The sequence below is a fragment of the Artemia franciscana genome, unplaced genomic scaffold, assembly GCF_032884065.1.
Source record: "Artemia franciscana unplaced genomic scaffold, ASM3288406v1 PGA_scaffold_38, whole genome shotgun sequence".
In the NCBI taxonomy this organism is placed as follows: domain Eukaryota; kingdom Metazoa; phylum Arthropoda; class Branchiopoda; order Anostraca; family Artemiidae; genus Artemia; species Artemia franciscana.
The window spans coordinates 681,320-705,849 of NW_027062676.1; the positions used below are offsets into that span (position 1 = coordinate 681,320).

At 34.4% G+C, this 24,530-nt stretch overlaps 1 protein-coding gene across 2 annotated transcripts in view; it reads left to right on the top strand.

Moving 5' to 3' along the window:
* LOC136041818 (nuclear envelope integral membrane protein-like) overlaps window positions 1–15,385 on the top strand; it is a 72,589-nt gene extending 57,204 nt beyond the window's left edge. For both annotated transcript variants that reach the window (XM_065726592.1, XM_065726591.1), the window contains one exon: window positions 10,001–15,385. In XM_065726592.1, the coding sequence (XP_065582664.1) occupies window positions 10,001–10,133 (133 nt within the window). In that variant the 3' untranslated portion in view covers window positions 10,134–15,385. The remainder of the gene's footprint in view (window positions 1–10,000) is intronic.
* The last annotated feature ends 9,145 nt before the right edge of the window (window positions 15,386–24,530 follow it).

Consider the following 24,530-nt stretch of genomic DNA (forward strand, 5'->3'; position numbering starts at 1 on the left):
CCATTATATCTACCATCCATATCTTATTCAATTTTTCTTTACCATAATCTCTCGCCTCCAATCATTCAATTCGACACATTCACACAAAAAATGTATTAAACTTTCATCCTGAGATCCACACATAGGACAAGCAATAGATTCTACCTTCTCCCCTTTTCTCCCTTGATACTTTCTTTTCTCCCCAATCAAAAATCCATTTCCCATCCAATCCAAATAAGCCTTCAAATCCTCTCTACTTAACCCAGCCTTCCAAAATACCTCCTCCCCCAACTACCCTTTATCTGTCTATACAATCTTAACGACCCTGAACGATCCAGACTTGCCCACCATATCTGTATTTCTTGGTTCTTCAACCTCTCTTGTACCTCCCTTATTACTATTTCCTCCATACCCATAACTAAATTAACAACAAATTAACTAAATTAAATTAATACCATTTAAAGAAAACGCTCCCGATGTGCCGCTGCAATCCTTACATATCTTGCTATCCTTTTAATACTCAGGAAATTTGTCTATTCCATTATATCTACCATCCATATCTTATTCGGAGATTAGTATATCTAAGATATCCTTAATCTCCGCCGGTCACCCTGTTTTACTATTCTGTCTCAACGCCTCTAAATATGCTGCCTTTAATACCGTAAATCTCTGCATACCCAGTATCCTAACCCAATATCTCACCATGGTCACTAGCCTCATAGATCGCAGCGATACTAGCCCTAAATCCCCCTGGATTACCAAATTACTAAACGAATCCCATAGTCGTAACATCCTCTTATAATATCTCATCATAACCACCTCAAGTTTCGGACCTTTCCGATAACCCCAGATCTCTGCTCTATAATGCATCGCCGGTACTATCTTACTTGTCCAAATCCTCTTATGTACTCTAATATCTCTCACCCGTCTAAGACTACTCCTCGCTATTTCACCGCTAATATACCTCCCCCTTGCATTCGCTAGATCCAGATGCCCACTGAATATCCCATTACTAGTAAACTTTACCCCAAGAAAAACGAATTCATTATTCAATGGTATAGTTTCACCTTTAAAGAAAAAAATCACATCTTCACTTTCCATGGCTTTACGACCAAATACCATCACTACTGACTTCGATGTCTTCAGAATTAACTTCTTCCCTTCCAAATAAACCTCCGTAATCTATAATAATTGTTGCAGTTTCTCCTTTGTTTCAGCCAGTAATACGATGTCGTCAGCAAATAGTAGTAAGCACAGTTTAAGCAAATCTATCGATATCATTGGTGCATTGTTCTTAACGAAAAATTCCTTGGCATCATTTAAATAAAGGCTAAACAATTTCGGTGACAGCACACATCCCTGCTTTAGTCCCAATAAAGATTGCACTGGAGTTGAGCAGTTTCCCGCCACTCTCACTACTAAATTCACGTACTTATACATTTCGCACAGTAACAATACAAAATAGTGAGGCAGTCCTAAAGATAACAGGTTTAACATTAACAGGGTTCTATCCACATTATCATATGCTCCTTTTATGTCTAAAAAAGCTGCAAATAACCTTCCCCCTTTTCCTTTCCTCTACTTCTCTACCAAAATTCTCAAAGTAAAAATATATATGCCATTGTTTTCCTTTTTTTGGATCCAATTAGCCAACATGGCAACATAAGACGTTGCAAAATCCGTCCGTCCGTCTGTCTGTCTGTCCGTCCTTCTGTGCAAACACGTATAAGGAGAGAAACGCTGGTTTGATTTGGATGAAAATTTTGATGGTCAGATTTGATGCCAAGGATCATGAGACCCATCAAGTTGAAAGATGAATACCCTAGCTCAAATAAAACAGGGGGGAGAGGGCTTTACATGCTAAAAACAGTTGTTCGTTTAATTCAGAGTAACTTTCGACTGGAGCGATGGATCTGAATGAAGATTGAACCAAAGAGGCCTAAGACCATGACACATATCAAGTTTTGAGATAAAGACCCTAGCTCAAATTTAACAAGGGGGAGTGGGTTTCAATTCCTGAAAAATTTAAGTTTTCTGTTTAATTTAGTATAACTTGTAAATGGTGTAACGGATCCGAATGAAAACTAGACCAAAGATCTCAATATAGGGCGAGGGGGAGAGGGTTTCTAGTCTTAAGAAAGTTGAGTTTTCTTTTAATTTAGTAGAGCATATAACTTATGAATGGAGTGAAAAATCTGAAGTCAGATTCGTCTGAATACCTGAATTTGCTGGAACGAATTTGACAAAATACCACTGCATTGGATCCAGCTAGAATTCCCTAGACTTGTTTATTGCAGACAACATTTAGATGGGCAAAGATTCATAGCTTCAGTAGTTTTACCAATAATGTGGTCCTAAAGATAATGAAATGGTAGAAATCTGGTTCAGTTGACGATATGACAAAACTTAAACACTAATGTCAGAAGTATAAGCCCAAATGGAATACAGTATGCAACATTTAGCACAAAAGAAGGGATTTTAGCTCACTGTCGACCAGTGAACTGTGAAATAATTTCAATTTTCTTTGTTATATAACTTTTAAACAAAAATTAAACCAAATGTTAATCATACTATATTTTTTTTTCATCAAAAACAAATACCTTATTTCATATCCAAAAATAGGGCATGGAGCTATATCTGAGTTTACTTCAAATCCAAACGGTGACGTTTTCTTGTACATTGCCAAAGCACACACACACAAAATTTTCGTGTCAAAGGTACAGTATTTGAAAAACAAGTACATTAAAAGTATCTTAAGTAATAAGTATTTTGCAATCTTACTTTAGTATCAAGTAATGAGTACACCCTAGAATTTTTACTTAAGTACAAGTACAAGTAATGGAAAATTTTACTTAAGTATTACTTCAAGTAAAAGTACTTCAAGTAAGTGACAGCACTGATTCTAACCATGCATTTCTTTGTTCTTCATTTTCGGTTATCGTTACTCCGGACATTTTACGGATGTAACATGAATGTAGCCTATTAAATTAATACATGACGTCATTACAATACTGATGTATAAAATAAGATGTCACCTATATGATTTTTTTTGGTCAGAAAATCTCAGGATGCCAATTTTCCAAAAAAGAAATGGATGTGTTTCCGAAGAAACTTTTATGCATACATACACACATAAATAAATAGTATTGGGAGTACGGCGGCTTCGCCACTGGGCCCCGGCATGGGTACGTGTCAGGATTCTGTGGATTCTCATTGTTGCCTGTCTTCTAACTGCAGACCATGTGAGCCTCTTCTTGATTTCATGGCGTCACCATAGGTTCGATACAACCAGCCTTGGAAAATGCGAATTCTTCTTTAAAGTTATTATGTTTTTTAGATTGTCTTGTGGCCTGAAATGTTTGTGTGCTAGTTTTAAGAAAAAAAAACTGTATAGCCAATTTAAGGCCGGGCTCAGGCATGGCTACGTGACAGGCTTGTAAATATTGATTCTCATTGTCGCTTGTCTCCTAACCGCAGACAAAGTGGGCCTCTTTTTATGTCTTGGGGTCACCATATGTTCAATACAACCACCTTGGGAAAAACATAAATTTTTCCTTAAAGTTGAGACTTTTATACATCGTGTTAGTGGCCAAAAATGTCAATATGCTAGTTGAGAATAAAAAAAACACTATGTAGCTATATTAGAGGCTGACCCCCGGTACTCGGCATTTGGCAGGCTTGTATTTATTGATTCTTGTTGTAAGTAGCAGCCTCTAAGTGAGTCATCTTAGTTTGCTACTCTTTCCTTGGGAAAATGGAGGCTCTCCCCTTGGAAAACATATAACGTTTAAGAGTTCAAACGAATTGGAATCAATAGTTGTGTAGTTTATGGCATCTTTGTAGGTTTGTACTGGGTTTTGCGCCACATTTTATTGGCGTCGAGGATTATGATGGCGTTGGTATTCTAACGTAATATTTCTTTCTTCTTCACTTCCATTTTTGACTCGTTCTGATTTCCGCTGTCGCTTGTCTTCTAACACCACAATTTTTTGTTTTTCACTCTATTTTTGATACATTCTGATGCTCGCTTCTTCGCGTCGGAAAAAAAATCCGTTTCTTTCCATTCTTTGTAGTTTAATTTCTTTGGCTGTATGACCAATGGAAAAATATTGTTTTGGGACAGATGCAGTATTCTACAGAATAGAGCCTTAGTCAAGAAATGTGAAATTATTAATAGAGGGATAACCCTAAAGTTACTTTTAAACTTTTTCATTCTTCTTTAGGAATTTGCTTTTTTGCATAATTTTCTTTGTTTTGTTTTGGCTGATGAAATACACAAACCGTATAAGGTAAAAAGAAAGAGAAACTAATGAATCGGGGAAAGCAGATGAAATATACATTACTATTTTTCAAAGCATGGTTTAATGTATTTCTTCGTCTTCTTGTCTTTGGAGTCAGTGCCTTTTGATGTATGCTAGTTCTACTTTAATTCCCAGAAGTAAAAGATACACGTGGAAAAGAAAGATCAATAATGAACTAGGATAAATATTAATGTTGAGCTTTGAAACTAGGGGGAGGACAGTGTACTACTGAGAAAATAAAAATATTATATGAATCCCCAGGGTTATGAATAAAAATGGTTGGCTTGGTTGTTTTTATGAAATAAATTGAAGTGAATCAATTGAGCGAGATTAGCTATGAGAAAAAATTGTTTATTGGATATTTGGATTTTGAGCATGATCTTAGCAAATCATTGAGAATAACAAAAGTTGTTTTTTTATTTGTACCCCATAAAAGCATGTTGATTTCGTTTATTCCTTTTTTATGGATAGGAGGTGAATAAAATCTTTTTTGTCACTTCCAAAATGTTTTGAGTTACTTATCTGTTTACGAATGTTTTGAATTTTTTGAGTTATTCAAGCTTTTTAGCCAAACTTTAATAAACTGCGACTAATAGACAGCACCGTCTAAGATCGCATCATATTTAATTTTTTGAGGATTTTAGTTAGATCTGACGTATTGTTCCTTTTGCATCGATTAGTTAATGAAATTCTAGATATGTCCTTTTCAGCTCGTCACGTCTCAAAACAATGCTTATACCCTCGTTCTCTACTAAATTACCGTCAAACGTCACTACATTGTTATTTGTTCTCCATAACATTTTAATTTTCCTCTACCCAATGTTATTTTTTGTAGTGAGTGTATTTGGATAGCCACCCCTTTTCTGTGCCATTTTTACCCCCGTTCACCCTTGTAACCTTCTATGGAATCTGAACAAAATTTTCAAATAGGTATTCCTCTTAAAGCGACCGAAAATTCCAAAAAAAATTGCCTCTAGGAAGGGCATAACCCGTGCGGTCCGAATCAAGCATCCGAAATTATGCAATCGCCATTCTTTGAACATATTTTAGTAAAAAAGGTGAGATGTTGCACCTTGATAAAACCGAAATCGTACACATAGTTGAAGTCTCTATGACCATATTTACAAATTGGGTCGTTGACGCCTCCATACCTTCTCTCGTCGAACGACACTTTTCATCAGAAGAATTCTTTGCACGACTCGTACATGTACGACTCGTACTTGCACGATAACACTCTGAATGCCTATCTTTTTGCAAAAAACACGGATGGTGGAGGGGATGAAGTATGAAGCATTTGCAACTCTAATAGCTCAGATCCAAATTCATTGTATGATTCCGGTTTTGACAAGGTGCGATATGCCAACTTTTTCCAATAAAATATAGTTGCTTAGGATTGGCCATTTGCATAATTTGGAGTTCCTGTTCTTTGGACTACATGGGCTCTTCCAGTCTTAGAGGTGAGTTTTGTTAACCTTTCAACCACTCCTCTATAGTGAAATAGTGAAAGTGAAATAAATACGTATCTCAAAATTTTGGTCCGATACTATCGGCATTTATGAAGGTACCCGAGGACAAAAAAAAAGTATGAAAGGGAGATTGGATCTTACAATCACTTTTACACTCAGAAAGGTTACCCTGAATTTTAGGTTCCAATTGAATGAGCCTCTCCTAGTAACATATCGAGTCAATATTAAGTATCCACTCTATACCAAATGGCTGTAAACAAAATACATAGGAGACTTCTGTGTTGACTCTGAACATAGGTTGAAGGCCACGAGTAGGATCTCACAAGCATAAAATTATTTCTTAAGCCTTAATGCGACTCATAGTGAAAAAAAGAAGATTCCAGGTTTCAAGCATGGATCCTGAGCCTTAATTTGGGAGGAGCGGCAGTGCCAAAAGGAGAAAATGTAACATCCCCTCCTCTACAATTCTGTTCAAAATAATTGAACTAAGGCCGGGTTTGCTATCAACGTAACGTAACGCAATGAGATATTAACTCGCTCACTTTGCTGCTTGCGCAAGGCACTGGGGAACTTTTTCGAGGACGTGATTGCCACTAAACGTTGATATCCGTCGGAAAATTAGAGGCGACCCAAGTCATAAGGAAGGTTCTGCGCTCGTTGCCTGTTGCATTTGGTGAGTTATAGTATTTTCGATTGCTCTTTGATCCACCATCACGTTATAAGTTTACAATATAGATGAATGGATAATCTAACCGTCTGGCTCCTATAGAAATAGGAATATAAAATATAGAAAAATCCTCTCTCAAAATACAATATTTGAGAACGCACTCATTGTATAAATGAAAATGTTTGAGGATGAGCGGATTATTTCTAATTTTGTTACCGGTACTTTTGGCAAAAATACTCAAAAGCAAAGAAAAAGGCCAAGGAATGAGGAAAAGCCTAGTCAGTTGGCTGGAGATAAAGACAATCTTTGCTGAGACTGCAAAATCTACCTCAGTCAAGGTGAGAAGCAGACGCGGCAAAAGATTGGCAGAAGATGAACAGTGCGTTTTGATACAGTGGCTTGACTTGACTTAACGCTCTTGCTCAGCAGGGTCTTCAGCGTAGAGGGAGCTAGTTGACAATACTGTCAGTCTTCTTCAAGTAGCCCTGTCCAGGGCTAAGGATGGGGCCTCATTTGGGCTGATGTTGTGACTGAGCAGGTGTTGGTTTATTACATCAGCCCATCTAGTGCGTGGTTTTCCTCGAGGGCGTTTCTACCCATTCCCGAGGGATTGAAGTCTGAGATGATCCTTGCGGGGGTACTTAGCGGGAGACGGAGTAGGTGGCCGTACCACCTTATAGAGCGGGCTTCTACTTGGGTAAAGAGGTTTGCCAGCTTGAAGGTCTTCAGGATCTCAATATTGCGAATCTTGTCATACCATTTGAAGCCTTCGACTTGACACAGGTATCTAGCCTTTAAAGCGTCGACCCTTCTTAGCTGTGTCTGGGTTATCGGCCATGTCTCAGGCCATGTCATGATGCTTGAGACTGTGGCGTTGTAAATTCGGGCTTTGGTATGGCGGCTAATTTGCGGTTTGTGGAAGACTGCTCTTAAGAGTTGTCCGAACACCGAGCTTGCCTGGGCGGATCTGGCTGAGATTTCGGCGTCAATTGTGCCGCTTGAGGATATAGTTGATCCGAGATATGTGAACTGCTTTACCACATCGACAGCTTGGCCGTTAATCTCAACAGTTGAGAGTGATGTCTTTTCTATGGGCATGATCTTCGTTTTCTTCCAGTTAATTTACAGTAGACTTTTTTGTTGAATTCCACTGTCTTCTCTACGATCTGTCTAACCGTGTGAATCTGCTCAGTTGTCGATCTTCCTGGCATGAATTCGGCTTGTCGGGGACAACAAACTTTTGGGCCAGTTTGATTTTCTATCAAAAATATTTCTCTAAGAGACTAGAAGAGAACTTAATCGGGTTCAGAATATGATGTCAAGAAAAGAAGGACAAATGGGTAGATGGTGTTATATGCTTGCTAGTAAGCCTAGCCCTAGCAGCAGGAAATGCATCCTCCAAACAATATTACTGCTGAAAGGACCTCGTTGAGGTTCGCCGGAAAGAATAGTTGGCATTATGGTACCCTGAAACAGGTTCCACATATGAGAAAAATAAGCATAACCAGGTTTCATGTCAAGAGAAATGTCATTTGGAAACAAAAAATTCAGGGTTATTCTGTAAAACTGTTCCTGGAAATTTTTTTCACAGATTAGATTGGATTCAGATCAGATTAGATGATCTTTTTATAGTATAAAAGATGCTTTCCTTTTTAGCTCTTTGGCTCGTATCTTTTCCAAGGCGCACAGTTGCTGATCATGATAAAAAAAAGAAAAAAAAGTCCACGACAATGGTGATGGTGGTTCTTCTCAGTAATTATTTCTGCAGAATTGAGTAAAAAAAAAATTCTGCATCCCAATTTTTTTCTTGAGAATTTTCAATTTTCAGTTGTGCAAATTTGCCACCTGCGCAAAATAAATGAAAGGTAAATGGACTCTTAGCTAAAAAAATAAAAATAAAACAACCTTTTTTAAAACACAGTAGCTGCTTCAGAGGAATGTTTTGTTTTTTTATATAAAATAAATGAACTAATTTTAAGAAAAATTTGTTGAGACATCAGCAATGCTCAGTATTCTAGATAAGTCGTTTCGAAAATGTAAGCACTAAGTTAGAAATTTATTTTGTTTGGTTATTTTAATTTTGGTTCTGTTGCAATTTCAGATTCATTGATGGTTCCTGAAAGCGGGAGGAAGGAAAATTGGAATTAATGATTTTCACTTAGAACGTAAATCTAATTATATCCTTTACAAAGCAGTGATTAGAATCTTCCTTCATTTTCATTGAAATGTAAATTGTCCAGAATTTCACCTTTGCTACGAAAGAGAAATTAGGTAGATTTGTTCTTGAAATATTCAAGGGAGAAGGGATGCGATAATTATTTCAGCAGTAAGATAGGGTACGGGAATAAACATATTGTCTTTTATAAGTATCGTTATTTAACGAGTATCAATATTACAGAGATTATGCTTAGTTTTGTCAGATTTTTAGGACGGCGGAAGCTAAGAGACTGAAGGAGGTCATGGTGGGGCTGAGAAAAAGCAAACGGCCCTTCAAAGGATATAAAGTGATGTAAGATCAAGTAACTGGATAGCTCCTAAATAATTTCCTTCCTCAATGAGCTATGTAGTATTTCATCAAGAATTGGAGAAAGAACTTGCTTGACACAACCACTTGGAGAACGATAATTGTTAACTGTAATTACACCAGTACCGTTAGATTAAAATAAAAAAAAAAGCTCATCTTTTGTTCCCCAGTGTAGGAATTGTAAGTTATTCTTTACGGAAATTAGCAGAGCCAAAATAAATATATATTTTCAAGTGCCTGTAATTATATCTGGAAAATGAAGGTAATTCAATTCTCAGCGCAATTCAGAGCATATAAACGCAAATTCTGTTGAAAGACTGTGATAGGAATTGCCCAATAAAGAACGACTCTCTCGTGTTGAAGGTAGCACTTTACGCTGCTGAAAAGACATGAAAACATGAAAAAAAAACATCCTGTAGATTCCACTCCAGGTGTTTTAAACTCACTAATTGTCTAGTTTCATATTGATGAGATTTTGCTTAGTCTTCACATGTGCCCATAAAGATCTGAGTAATTTGTCTTAATTTCGCTCAATGCTGATCTCAATCTACTGCTTTATCAAAAATGAAGAAATATAAAAGTGAAATAATAAACAACAGTATCTGAAACATGCACGAACACATTACACTTTCTGGCCCTTAGTTTCATATTGTTAAAATATCCCATCAGATTTATTTAAAAATACCTGTTTTCACGGATGAACACAGACAGAATTTTTCCCTCTCTCTGATATTTTCTAAAGGAGTCCTTCTCCTGGGAAAGATGAAAACTTCTGGCCTGTTATTTTTATATTGTTAAAACGTCCAATCAGTTTATTTAAAAATATCTTTCCTCCCGGCTGAATAAGGAGAGTGTATTTTCCTCCCTCTGATGTTTTTTCAAAAAAAAAGTCCCTCTCCTCGGCAAGGTAGAAAAATTGGAGCCTAAAAACGTACTTTTTCTGTTTTTGACGCCTTTATCTTTCTTTGAGCAGAAATGCATGCACCAACATAAATTAAAGTTTTGGTTAAATTGTTATAGTTTTCATTGTTGACTCTACTTCAAAGAATATGGCTTATTATAGGTTTGCGGAGTTTGTTCAAGAAGGTTCTCACTTGACTGATCAAGAAATTCAAGATTATGAAGAAACGGAATGTTTGACCTCAGATGAAAGCTTTGAGGAATCTGATTGTAGTTTCTCAGAGGAAGATATCTGACATGAAATACTATGTCAGTAGTTGTTCTGTGTTAATTTTTAAATCAAAGACGATTTTCAATCAAGTCTAAACAGCTGCACATGGTAGCAAATATGGATATGTTTACCTGAATATCCAAACGTGATATCAACTATAAAGACTGTTCAGTGTGTAAGCTTTTTTGTTGTAGTGTAAATGTATGCTTTCTCAGTCAACTAGACTTACTTATTTCATTCTTAACTTTGCTTATCGTAAAGATAATTTCAAACAAAAAGGATTGATACAAAGACCACGCGGTTTTGGCCATCAGACGCAAAGTTATAGGTTGTATGTAAATATATATTTGTATAGTCAGTTTAACTAATGATAGGCTGAGACATACTTGCAAAGACGTCCCTCAACTTTTAAAATGCTTTCTTTTCACTAAAAAATATTCTTTTCTACGGTTTGTCTAAGTAGTAAATTACTCAAGCCTGCCTTTTTTTCATATAAGCCTTCTTTTTATGATAAAAAATATATAAGGAAACAAAAACTAGATAGATGATGCTGTAAACCATCCAAAAATGTTAGAACTAATTCTATACGGTCAAATTTGCTTGCGATCCGATGAAAGGCGACATCCTAATCTCAAATATCCCGTCAGTATAGTTTCTATAATGACATTGCCATTTAAATCCTCTTTCATTGCCATTTTCAGAGGATAGAAAACGTTACCAGTTTTTTATGTAATATCTTAAATTAGGTGTTTTTTTCCAAGACAACACTACCTTTCTATGACGAACAGATAAACGTTCAAATGGGGATGAGTCCATTTATGAGACAGTGGAAACAGTTACAAAAGTCTGTATTTTCTGCTGATGACGATTGCTGAACATGTGATCGAAATATCTAAACTTTTGAATTTATTTTCACTGTCTAATAAATGGAATTTCCCTATTTGAACGTTTATTTGTTCGTTACCAATTTATCTAGACTAACCATTAGTTTCATATCTGAATTTTCTTGATCACATTATATTTTCTGATCACCTGAAAGTTCACGTCAACAAAAGCAAAAAAACGAATTTTTTTCGATCACGATTGCTACATTAATCTCAAAAAGCCCTATAGATATTCGTGTTTCGATTTTTTTTATTCCTTTTTTAAAGCGATTAATTTGTTTTCTTAACGAGATGACTGTTTGATTTGTCTCTAATGTAACGTTAAAAAATACTTCAAGCGGTAATTTTGTATATTATACAAAACAAAGATTGCTATTAGAAAAAGTGATAGAAACACATGCATCATCATTATTTAAAGAATATGGAACGTAACAAAATACATTTCACCAATACATTCAAACAAATACATTCTATCAGCTGGCGTGGTAAAAATTTCATTTTAAACATATCAGAAATCAAATTGAGTAAAATCGATTTTCTATAAATTTTCCGTCATTGTATGGATATTAGTCCACTTATATCCATACACTTAATATAAACGTAAAAATTTTTAAGTTGTACTTTTTTTGATTGCCCTAGTATTTTTAAAAAAATCAAGCTTCGCTTTGATATTTTGATAGATGCCAGTGTGTGTTCAATACTTGTGTTTTTCTGCTTCTATGATATTTCTGTCCTTGTATTCAATATTTGTAAGAGAAATTTCAATGCTTAAAAGTGAAGGTGTTTTTGCGGAAGATCGAATGAAAAAAAAATTTACTTTAAATTCTGATTCAGGATAACAAATTTTCTCCGTAAATAGTAGTTAAAATAATACGTCGGTGAAAAGATATTAATCGTTGGAAAGAAATTAAGGTTACCGATATTTTCTTCGGTCTCTGTTAGTCTAAGTAGAAAATAAATGTAATCAGCAAAAGACTAAACGAGGAACTGCTTGATTTTATACAAAGCGAGGTACTTTGTTTAACAATAAACCTTTACATAATAACAAATGAAGGAAAAGTTATATATAAAGAAGTTAGCATGCGATTCGACATATATTTGTAATTTTTATGTAAAGTTTTGACTTTCTGTCGAGAAGAGGGAAAAAACAAAATATTCTTTAAATCGGCTTTCCTGTGCCTTGAATTGGAAAAAAATGGGACTGGAGCTCATTTGTTTATTTGGGCTTTGAAGTATTGTTGGTAAGCAAGGTTTTCCAAAGTTGTTGAGACAATATAATGTTCTCATTACAAAAAGACCTAAACTCTCTATTATGAAACTTTTTGATGGCTTGTAAAGATTATTGGAACTCTTGAAGTAATTCGTTGATTGTAGTTCTTCCAATATTGGTCTTTTCAGAAGTGAATCAGACAGACGATTCACCTGAATGTACACTAGTTTTTTAGTGTATTGAATCAACATTAGAAATGTTCAACAACTTAAATGCAACGTTCGACTGTTGTTCCATGACTCAGTTTTTTTTTGGTACATGTATGATACTGCCTGTTTGTGAAAAAGGCAGCTTTTTGAAAATGCATTGGAATGAATTATATTAAAACCGACATGACTGTTGATGACTGTGAGTTCCATTTTCTTAATGCGATGGTTTCTCTTAGAAAAATTTATTGAATGCCAATAGAATGTTCAAGAGCATTATATGTTGCAAATTTACTTTAATTACACTTCTATGGCCAGTTTAGAATTTCTATTTTGCTTACCATCTAAAACTGTCTAAAATTAAACTTAACGAGAACGCTTACAATCTTTTTTAGTGAATGTATTTCGTATAAGTAAGACGTACTGGGAATGATTGTACATTTTAGTATTCAGATTATTTATCAAGACCAGTTTCTACTAAATAATTAAATAGAAAAAAAAAGTTGTATAACTCTGCTTTCATGGTTAACGAAATATATAGGAATTAATTTAAATGTATCTATATCTGCTTTTACAGTTTTATGCGATTAAATATTTTAAAACCAACATGAATCCTCGTGACTTTGAATTCCTTGAATGTGGGGGTCGCTCACAGAAGAAATTATTGGATGCTATTAGAATATTCAAGAGCATTGTATATTGCAAACGTATTTTAATTACACTTCTAACGTCATTTGAAACGTGCTCTTTAGCTTAAAGTCATTTAAATCTTTTAAAATTAAGCTTAAGAAGATACGCAAACGATCTTTCTTCAGTGAAAGTTTTTTCACAGAAGTAAGATCTATTAGGAATAATTTACATTCTAATATTTAGATACGTTATCAAAATCCGTTTCTGCAAATTAATTTAATAGAGAATAGTTGAAAAATTGATTTTTATGCCTGAATGTCTTTGGCTTGAATGCTGCATTGATTAGCTATTCATTTCGATACATATTATGATAAATAAAACTTACGAGAGATCTTGCTTGATATCATATAAACTTTAAAATTCTGAGAGGTCTTGTTCCTTTTTGTCTCTTTTCCTTGTAAGCTATTCCCACTACGGAATCTTAACATCAGTATTGAAGAGTAACAAATAAAAGATCCGTTTTTGAGTTAGCTGTTTTTTTTTCAACGAAATGGGGAAAAAATGTATAGGCCTTTGCTTATAAAAATTGTTTCAGAAGGCTTCGAATCCCGGGTTTCCTTTGCCACTCTAGACATGTAAATGTATTTGTTTTTTTTGTTGTTGTTATTTTTAAGAAAACGAGTAAGACAGTACGAGTCCCATACAATTTCTGTTGGAAAGCAAAACTGTACTTTCCACCAGAACCAGACAAATTTTTGAATTATTTATTATGTCCTATAAGTTTATTATGTCCTATAAGTTTCAAATAAAATTTGAAATGTTATTAGTTGTAAAAGATCAAAATATATCAATGAGAAGTGTTTCACCTTTCTCTTTTTTTTTCTTATTTATTGTGCCAAATGAAACGTCTCTGTCCGTAATTTATTAAGAAATCCTAGTTTTGAGATTGTTCTGGATTTGATTTGACTGTTGAATCTAGTCATACTAGAGGTAATACTTTGATTCAAAAGAAGGATAAATCCTGTATATTTTTTTCTAACTAACGCCTCCTATGGATCCATTTTGTAATTGAGTTTATTCTATATGAACTTTTCTATCCTATTTTGCAAGTACGCGTGTTCTGTTTAATACCGTTTCAGTTTATTGTATATATTTCAGTTTTTGCCTAGATTACACTCACGTTTTGTAAAGGTAATTGACCATTATCTGTGCGTTTATTAAATAATCTCCTATTCCTAAATTAGCTGAGATGTTTCAAGAGTCGCTGAAGTAATTCAAAAATATGCGATTTATTTTGATTGTTACTGTAATTTGTTGGTTTCTGATCCCTTTAAAAAACAAAAAGAATGTATTACTCTTCGTTACAAATTGGTCTTGCAATAGTCTAGTGATCTGTCAAAATTATAACAAATTTCAGGTTTGGATTTTAGTCGATTATCTTCGGTATTTTGGATTTAACTGAGGTGATAGAATAACTTGGGAAGGTTTTTGAGGAAATATTCCCCGATACGAGTCGTTCAGTGTTTAAGTGAAGGGACAAAGTCGTTCCTCAAGCAGTCCTGTTTTCTATTCAGGATTCTTATCTTCCAAGTTTCCGTTTGAACAAAGTTTATAAACTTCTAATGTACTAACGCTTTAATTCAGTAAGCCACCTAATATTTTGGCTATAAAATTCTTATTGCTATAAACTTCATAACTTAGAATTCTAATTTATATTTCTGTATCAAAAAATGCGTAGAAAGTAATCAAAACTACCTCTAAGGCTTGGGAGGGATTTAAGGGCCAACCTCTTGTCGATTGACAGATTACGTAAAGATTTAAAAAGTAAAAGCTTATCGAAATTAAACTACGCCAAAGTCTAGAGAAAGTGGGTCTCCTATTCTCACATAGTTATGTCACTGCATCTGACCCTCAAAATACATCTCAATTTTTGTGTATTCAGGTACTTTGTTCCTAGTTGCTGGGCTAATCATATGCTTTCGGATTTTTGATTAACAAAATCTTAAATTTACGCTCGGAAAACCTTCTATATGTTTTAGTCATTAAGTTAAAGCATTCGCGTCTCATTAAAAACCACACTGCTCTCAGGTTTTCGCTTTTTTTGTACTTATACTTAGCTGTAGAAAATTGTGTAGGAGTTGAAAATAATTGTAGATTATTTTAACGTCAGTTGCTCCATTAAGAAGTTTGGTTTATTGTGCGAGGAATAAAAGAGGACCTTGATAAACGTTTGATCATATTCTCTGTTTTGTTGAGCTGTCATGAAATGTTTTATGCATTAACGTGTTACTAAATGTGATAGAAATGATAATTGGATATTATACAAGCTGAAAGTTTATTGTTACAATTGAGTTTGTTTTAGTACGGCCTGGGTAGGCCTACACCTATGCAGAATTCATTTGAGGAAATCATATTATTCTTGTCGTGATTCAGTTTCAGAACACGTGTTCCCGGCAAAACTTTGAAAAAGATTCAAAGTCTGATAATGTTTTAGAGGGATATGTTGATCCTTAACTTTTTAGGTAATTTTCGTAAGAGTAAAAAACACTGGCTTCTTAGAGTAAAGTCTGTAGTTAAGGCAAGAATTGAGGTTAGTAGTTATTTTGGCGTGGAATCAGGAGTTAGGCAGGGTTGTCATCCGTCTCTGTTTATATGGGTTACTTTAATGGATTTTGTCGTAAGGAACACGGCAAAGGCTATGGGAAGAAAGTTGGAAGCAAATGGGAAGGTGAAACTGTCCTAGGCTTAGATTCTACAGATAACAGTAGTTTCCTAGGTAAAGTGTTTGCAAAATAAATGAATATTTGGAGCATTTGAGAGCTGGGAGAAAAAGAATAGATTTGAAAATAAATATTAAGAAGTATAATTTGCTCAGAAAGGAATAAATGAGGATGAGTTGAAGTAAGGTAAAAGAAAATCGATCAACTGGACAGCGTCACTTACCTGGGTAGTATTATTAGTAAAGGTGGGATGCAGTGAGTATGCAAAAAGTAATAGCCAAGGCGCAGGATGTCTTTTCACAATTAAAAAAAAATTGAAGAATAGGGAGACAGGCCTACCAACTAAGATCAGAATATTGGAAGCTAAGGTAAAGATGAGCTAGAAGGCTACTCCAAGTTCGTAGAGGCATTTTAAATGATTTTTCTAAAGCTCTTGATCATATCTACGGGCTTTTGTAAATTCATTCTGATAATTCCTTCCTCAAGTGCCTTCTATCACCAATAATGGGACTTTTTGGTATCATCTCTGGATTTGAAAGGCTGGGAAGCATAATCTGGTGACCAAAATTATCTATATGGCTGACAAGCCTTGGCTTGAGGTTTTGGGCCCCATATTCATGGTCCCTTAAATAGAGCTTTATGGCTCCCCTTTTTGTGTACTCCCCTCCCAGCCCCTTCAGTAAGTAAAAACCAAAAATAGTGTTCTAAAAAAAAACTAAACATTGGAGAAGAGCCCTCTAAGTGCTGACTTAAAAGTTAATGCTTATATATTTTCTTGGTAAAGCCATTGAAAGCTGGCAGATGGCACAAAAAATGGTATATCTTTGGAGCGTCGAAATGTGTAGCAAAATAAAGTTTCCCTAATTAAGGTTTTCGTCAAAGTGACCCGTCAAAGTGAGCACTAATTGGGCACTGGTTTTAACATCACATATACGTCACGTTTTGGGGTAGGTGAAGGCACTCACTTCCTTGGAATTCGGAAATTCGTCTTGTTTTAACCCTTTATTCATCATAATTATATGCTTTTTATGATCAATTTTCCTAAAGTGTTCAAGGCCGGGAATCAATAATAAAGAAAGTACACTTCTTTATGAGAAATGCAAAATTCTCTGATGCATTGTGGTAGAAAAGTTCTAATAATAATAACATAAATTTCCGTAACTTATATTAACTTCACATCCAAAATTATGTCCTTCAGTTTTTTAAATCTATATATTTCAAATAGGATAGTAATTCATAAATAGTTGAATATTTATCTCCAACTTCTCAAATATATCAAGAATAATCTGTTGTTCCTTGAATCCTTTGTATCTCAAAACGTCTTTTTTTGCTTTTTTTTTATGGAAGGTTTAAGAGAGATGTCAGGTCAAACCCATATTTAATGCCTTTTTTTTTAACTTATGTACCTATTTATGTAAATGTATATATTGCCTATTGACTTCTTAGGTTTCTTCGCCGAAGTTAGACTTCGCCTTGCGTTTTTTTTTTTTGAAGGGTTATTGTGTATATTTTTAAAAATGGAAAAAAAAATTCATTTAAAAAACAAAGGTTTTCTAATGAAAGTAAAGAGTGAATTGAAACTTAAAATAAACAAAAATTATGGCTTCGCAGTTTTTGCAACATATACTTGCTAAACTGACTAAAAAAAAAAAAAAAAAACTGACTCTTGATATTTCTTTACATTTTTTGACATCTGAAAAACTAGCGGCTTACTAAAAACCGAGCTTGCTTAAAGTTTTTAAAGAATTCAGTTCTTGATTTTGTGGCGGTCAAACATAGCTGAGAGCCTTATAAATTAGTCTTTTATTTTCTGCAGGCTACTGAAGAACGTTTCGGCTCCCAGCCATTTTTTGTTGCGTTGGTTTTAGTAAAGCTCTAGCTTTTCAGAATTCCAAAGACATACAGAAATATCACGAGTCTGTTTATTTGAAATAGTTTTGCAGATATATGTTGCATAAAGAGCGAAGCAGTATGTTTTTTTTATTTTTTTGCTAAAATTTTAAGTTCGCTCTTCACTTTCATCTAAAACTTTGATTTGTTGAAGTCAGTCGGACAAAGTGCTATTATTCTTTTCTGTCATTGTAAAATCCTTTTATTTTTGTCTTCTGGCAAGCTGCCAATGTTTGTTTTTCTGTCATTGCCATAAGTGTCGTCACTTTCTGCCGTTGGGCAAGGTGGCATTTTTTTCTTTCGTCATTGCAAAAAGTGCCATTTTTTTCTGTTATCGGAAAGAATGAGATCATTTTTATTCTAAGCAATTTATTTATTTATTTATGTTATTTTTCACCCACGCGATACATAAAGTAAATACGGTGGAGTAAGAATAAATATAAAAAAAAAACAAAGAGAGACACAAATACACACACAAAATGAACGAAAAAAAGGATAAGACGGTGGTGAGGAGATAGGCGAGCAGAAGCTGTACTAGAGAGTTTTCTGTGAGGAATCCCCAAATTCAAAGTTATATCAGGAACTGAAAATTTTCTAACAAGAATCCGTTTTTTGTCTAAGGTGGAAGATACAAAAGAAATTCGGAATAATTTATCCGAATTCTTTTTAAATTACCATTATTTTGAAGGGGGGAAAGACCTAAAGCATAAAGGACAGAATGACCACAGAAAGTAGAATAAAGTTTGGCCAGTGTACGTATATTATACTACTAATATAATTTGTAACTACCAATATTTCTAATGACAGACATGGCTGCCAAGGATTATTTCTTCATAGAAGATTGCATCAAACAAGCACATATATAATAGTATAATGTATTTACATTAATAATTACCTTTTATCAATGATCGACGCAAAGATTGCACACAGGGATGGTTAAATCTACCCAACATTACAATAAACATTTAGGCAGGAATATTTTCGGTGGGCGCACATATTTTAAGACGAAAAAAATTGTATAAGAAAAGAAAAATCGTACAAACTCTGATGAGGTGAAGAAGGGATTTTTTAATTTCTAAGTCTACATCGCCCTCAAGATTCAAGTAAATTAGAGTAAAAATTTATTTGCCCGTTTCATGGTGTCCCAATCGATTAGAAGGCCCAATTTTTTTTTTTTTTATTTCAAAATTTGTCTTCATTGAAATCTTCTTGTCCGTTCAAATAAGTTTCAAGCCAACCGAAGACATGAAGATTATACAAAAACTAAAATTCCTTGGCCTAGGAATATACATACGCAACTTTCCAGCTAATTGAGAAAAAAAAATTTGCCCTTTTCAGGGCTAGCCATATTTTGATCCAGGTTTTTTCTCTGTCTATTGGGTCCTTTTGCCCCTGGTACTTACACACATAAACTTCAAGTCGTTCGAGGAACATAATCTCGTCATTTTTTGGGCAAAGCAGATTGCATCGGACAATCACGGAGGGAACAGGTTTAGGATGTTCATGAAACTTCCAAGGCTTTCTTCACTAAAGTGTCTGAACTCACTTAAATTTACAAAAATTGAGCTATATCTAAGAAGACTTTCTCCAAAGAATTGTAGGCTTCTGGCTCTTACTGTTCAAGGCCTACTAGTTTTTACAGTTTCAGAAGTCGGGGGAACAGACCAGACATTACCCCCCCCCCCCTTCCTCCCAAGAGATGACATAAAAAATTAAAATTTTGAGGGAAACAGAAAAAGTTGAAAGGCTCAAAGTCTTTTGCTTTGGTGAACTCTTAAAATAAAATTTTGATTTAAATAAAATTTAATTTTGATTTTTGAAATTATAATTTGATGTAATATTTAATATAATAAGGTGAATTCTTTTAAACTTAATTTTACGACATCGTTATAGTCAGATTTGGGATGTTTGGTTTTTTAGAATTGAAGTGTTTGAAAAACCTGCACCATTTCACCATATGAAACTATCCGTGGGAACATTCATCGTAAGAATACTTGCCAGGATGGACGGACACAAAGACTTTTTAACAGGGAGAGAGAGCTCCAAAAAAAATTCTCACGAGAGGGGGGAATGGTACTTCATCTGATTACAGAAAAATGTTGACGACCCTTTTCGCGATGATGCAGAAAAACAATGACCGTTTACGCGATGACAGAAAAAAAGATGAAATTTTTAGCAGTGACAAAAAAAATTTACTTTGCCTGATGACAGAAAAGAACGATGACACTTATTGTAAAAATAAAACAGTGACACATTTTACAACGATAAAAAAGAATTCAGTGACACTTCAGGCGATGGTTTAAAAAGCAATGACAAAATAGTTCTTGTCAAAATTAACCTTTAAACTTGATTTTCACTGTATTACATTTAGCTACAAAGACAGGCTCTCCTTTTTGAGTGCGTACATTGCATCAGGGATGCTACTCTAGAGAATGCTAAGTCCACTCTCGCTGTGTCCAACTCACCATGTCCAACTCCATCGGGGTTGGATACAAGAGTAATGTTGGAGGAGGAAGGGGCACCGATAACTTTTTCCCCCATAGATACTTTTTGCCCCTGTGACCCTGCAGTTTAGTGGAATTTTACCTTCAGGTGGGGGGAGCATGTGCTCCTAAATACTCCCCGGAGCCCACCTTGACAATCATGAAATTTTGTTTTAATGTAAAAGTCAAAATCTTGAACCTGAATTCTTCTTAAACAAGATTTTTACAAAAGTAACGTAGAAATCAGAAAAGAATCTTCTTGTTCCAGGGAAATTGGAGAAACGGTCCTTACAGAGTATTGTGTTGGTTAATTATCTCAAATGGTGGATAACTGTGCTGCGTCTTCCAATCGTTTGTGGTAGGATGAACTGAATAACTACTTAGTTCCCTTTTCTGTACCATTACACAAATCTAGAAGGATTTGTGTAATGGAATGTTTAGAGAAGAGAATCCGGATTAAATGTTTCTCATCCTTTTCTTTAGAATCGAGATCTCCTCGTCTAGATTTCTAAATTTGGAAAGGGATATACGAGGCAAGGATTTAGAATTATGGGTTAGCATCAGTAGTAGTAATTGAATCGATATTCCCTTTGTATTCGGATAATAGTAAATGTAGAAATGAAGATGGAGAAAAAGACGAAGATATATTTTGTTACCTGACTGCATAATTGAGACATCCAAATGCCATATTGACTAACTTCAACCCCTAATTATAAAGCAGGATCTATAGTAAATTGTGCATGTATGATAGATAAGATACTTGATTATTATTTCCCAACATATTGTCAATTTTGCTTGGCCAAGGGATTTAAAACGAACAGGAACTACTCTGTATATGAGCAGTGTTACTCCTTCCCCATCTATTTTTATGAACAAATATATTAAAAATAAGTTTTTTTTTTCAAATGAAAGTGATGAGCAACATTAAGATTTAAAACGAACAGAAACTACTCTGTATATGAGCAGGGTTCCTCCTCCTCGATCTATTTTTATGAACAAATATATTAAAAAAAAAATTTTTTTCAAATGAAGGTAAGGAGCAACATTAAGATTTAAAACGAACAGAAACTACTCTGTATATGAGCAGTGTTCCTCCTCCTCGATCTATTTTTATGAACAAATATATTAAAAATAAGTTTTTTTCAAATGAAAGTAAGGAACAACATTAAGATTTAAAACGAACAGAAACTACTCTGTATATGAGCAGGGTTCCTCCTCCTCGATCTATTTTTATGAACAAATATATTAAAAATAAGTTTTTTTCAAATGAAAGTGAGGAGCAACATTAAGATTTAAAACGAACAGAAACTACTCTGTATATGAGCAGGGTTCCTCCTCCTCGATCTATTTTTATGAACAAATATATTAAAAATAAGTTTTTTTTTCAAATGAAAGTAAGGAACAACATTAAAATTTAAAACGAACAGAAACGACTCTCTATATGAGCAGGGTTCCTCCTCCTCGATCTATTTTTATGAACAAATATATTAAAAATAAGTTTTTTTCAAATGGAAGTGAGGAGCAACATTAAGATTTAAAACGAACAGAAACTACTCTGTATATGAGCAGGGTTCCTCCTCCTCGATCTATTTTTATGAACAAATATATTAAAAATAAGTTTTTTTTCAAATGAAAGTGAGGAGCAACATTAAGATTTAAAACGAACAGAAACTACTGTGTATATGAGCAGGATTCCTCCTCCTCGATCTATTTTTATGAACAAATATATTAAAAATAATTTTTTTCAAATGAAAGTAAGGAGCAACATTAAGATTTAAAACAAACAGAAACTACTCTGTATATGAGCAGTGTTCCTCCTCCTCGATCTATTTTTATGAACAAATATATTAAAAATAAGTTTTTTTTTTCAAATGAAAGTAAGGAGCAACATTAAGATTTAAAACGAACAGAAACTACTCTGTATATGAGCAGGGTTCCTCCTCCTCGATCCGTCACTCTTTACTTTAAATTTTTTTAAGTACTTTAAAAAAGCTTCTTATTCCAATTAAACAGCCCTTATCTTTCAGGAGTCATTCTTAAAGAATTGGGACAAAAAATCGATCTTTAGCATAAAAAGTGATATATTGAGGAGTCGGGGTAACCCACCTCATACACAAAATAATTTCTGTTTGTTTGAAGTTAATGTTGCTTCTTAGCCTACTCTCAGTTGAAGAAAACTTTTTTTTTTATTGAATACCCGATAGTTTTTCAAATAATGTCGGGGAATCCACCCCCACCCCGTTGGAATTCCCCCGCAACAAAAATTTCTGCCATATAAAACTTTTCATGCGTAAAATCTGTCCCAGAAAATTCCCCTCGGACAATTCTAGCCTCTGAAATTTCCCCCTGAAAAATTCTCCTTTCTTTAATTTGAACAGAAACTTGTTTCTATTTAATCTCTGAATGTTTTTCAAATCATGTCGGAAATCCCCCCCACCCTTTCATGAAAATTTTTTCCGGAAATCCCCTCCTAACGGAAAGTCTTTCCCACAGAAAACTCCACAGGAATTTCTCCTGTGGAAAATGCCCCGCTAAGAAAATCACCCCCCCCCCAAAAGAACAACTAATTCTTCGCAGAAAATTCCCACTGAATATCTCCACATGTAAAATTGAGTCGCCAAACAGAAAGAAAGCACAAATAAAGAAATTCCATTAGTGAATTCTAATAAATTCCCTCCGTGTACAATTTATCCAGGGATATCCCACCGAAAGCTTTCCTCCCCAAAGAAAAAATATCTCATTTTTTCCCATGGGAATTCCCCGTTAAAATTTTTCCCATGGAAAGTCCTCCCCAGAGGAAATTCCCCCCCTCGAAAAGTGGCTGTATATATCCCAGTAACAAATACTATATGTAAACAATGAGAAAATGTCAAAGCTTACAGCCCTTTTCCCAGGGGCTGTGGTTGATCATGTCATCCTCAGAGGCATAGTTATTGGACCTTTCAACTATGGTGAACGAAATGGCTATATCAAAATTTTGATCGGATGTTTTTGGGGGAAAAGGGACGTGGAAGGTGATCTTGAGGCTCTCCAATATTTTTGGTCACTCGAAAAGGGCGCTAAATTTTTAATGTTGCTTGAGTGAGCCTCCCTCGATCTTCTAGGACTATTTGCTTGATACAATTACTCCCGGAGAAGAAGAAATTAAATAAAAGTGCATTCAGGATCTTTCTTCTGCCAAAATATAATGAATTCCCCATTTTTGTAGATTGGACCTGGACTCCTTACAGTAGGGTTTTTTGATATGGTATATGTGATAGTGTAACTTACATCAAAATTCCTTGGCTTTTTTTGGGGGGGGTCCCCTTTTTAAGAAAATCATGCATACCGTTACGAAACTTTTATGAAAATCAGGCATATCCATATCGTTAAACCTGATTAAGTTTATATATTTGGAATCGGCAGGCAAAGCCGATTCTTTTGAGGCATTAATTGTTATCAAATTCCTTTTCAAGGGGAGTGACCGAGTCACCTTACTGACAGTTCGTTACCACAAACTGTTTGATGAGTTGAAGATTTGATGAAGTTTAAAAATAAAAACAAATGAAATATTTTCTCGAGGATCTATTAAAAATGTATCTTAAAAGCAAACTAGCTCTGAGATATTTTCTCAGTATAAATAAAGTCCAGGGGCCTTGATGTCATGTTAAACTTATAAACAAAAAAAGATATGCTGCCAATGACACAATTTATAATTCGTATAGTCAAGAAGCAAACAGTATTAAATACTTATTATCAATTACAGTATTTCTGAAATGGTAGAATTCTTTATGATTTTTTTTTATATCTGTGCTAAGAAAATATGCTTAGTTCGGCTAATAAAGTGCGCTTGAGTGTTTCCGCTTGAATTACTCTTAAAAGTTTACTGAAGGCTAATTGATAAAATCCTTGATCTTTTTAATGCGTTTAAACCGTTTGTCACGGTTGTTGCTTATAAACTCTTTACAATTTATGTCATATACGTAACCACAATACAGAGACCATTTATTCCCCTATAAAATTTTGAGCCGTTGGTGGTAATCGCGATTGAACAAAAGAGGTATTTGGGAAAAAGGTAGCTTAGAGAACTTAGGGCTTAAAGATCTAAGAAATTTAAAGAAACTGAACAAAAAAAGCACCTACATTATTGGTATTTGGTCATTCAGTTGCCTATTTTATGCCTAACTAAAGATATTTTCATTTTAGTTTTTTATGCTGGTCACTCATTTGTACTTTTTTTTTCAAGGACCGCTAAAAATGTTGAATTTTTAGCTTAAATGATGAGAACAATCGTTGTTTTAATCAAGCGCAAAAAAGAGCCATAAAAATATCTGAGCATCAAAGGGGTCTAAACTCATAGTAAAATATCTTAATGAGCAACACTGTCTTTTGCCTTCGTAAGAAGTATACTTTATTTTTT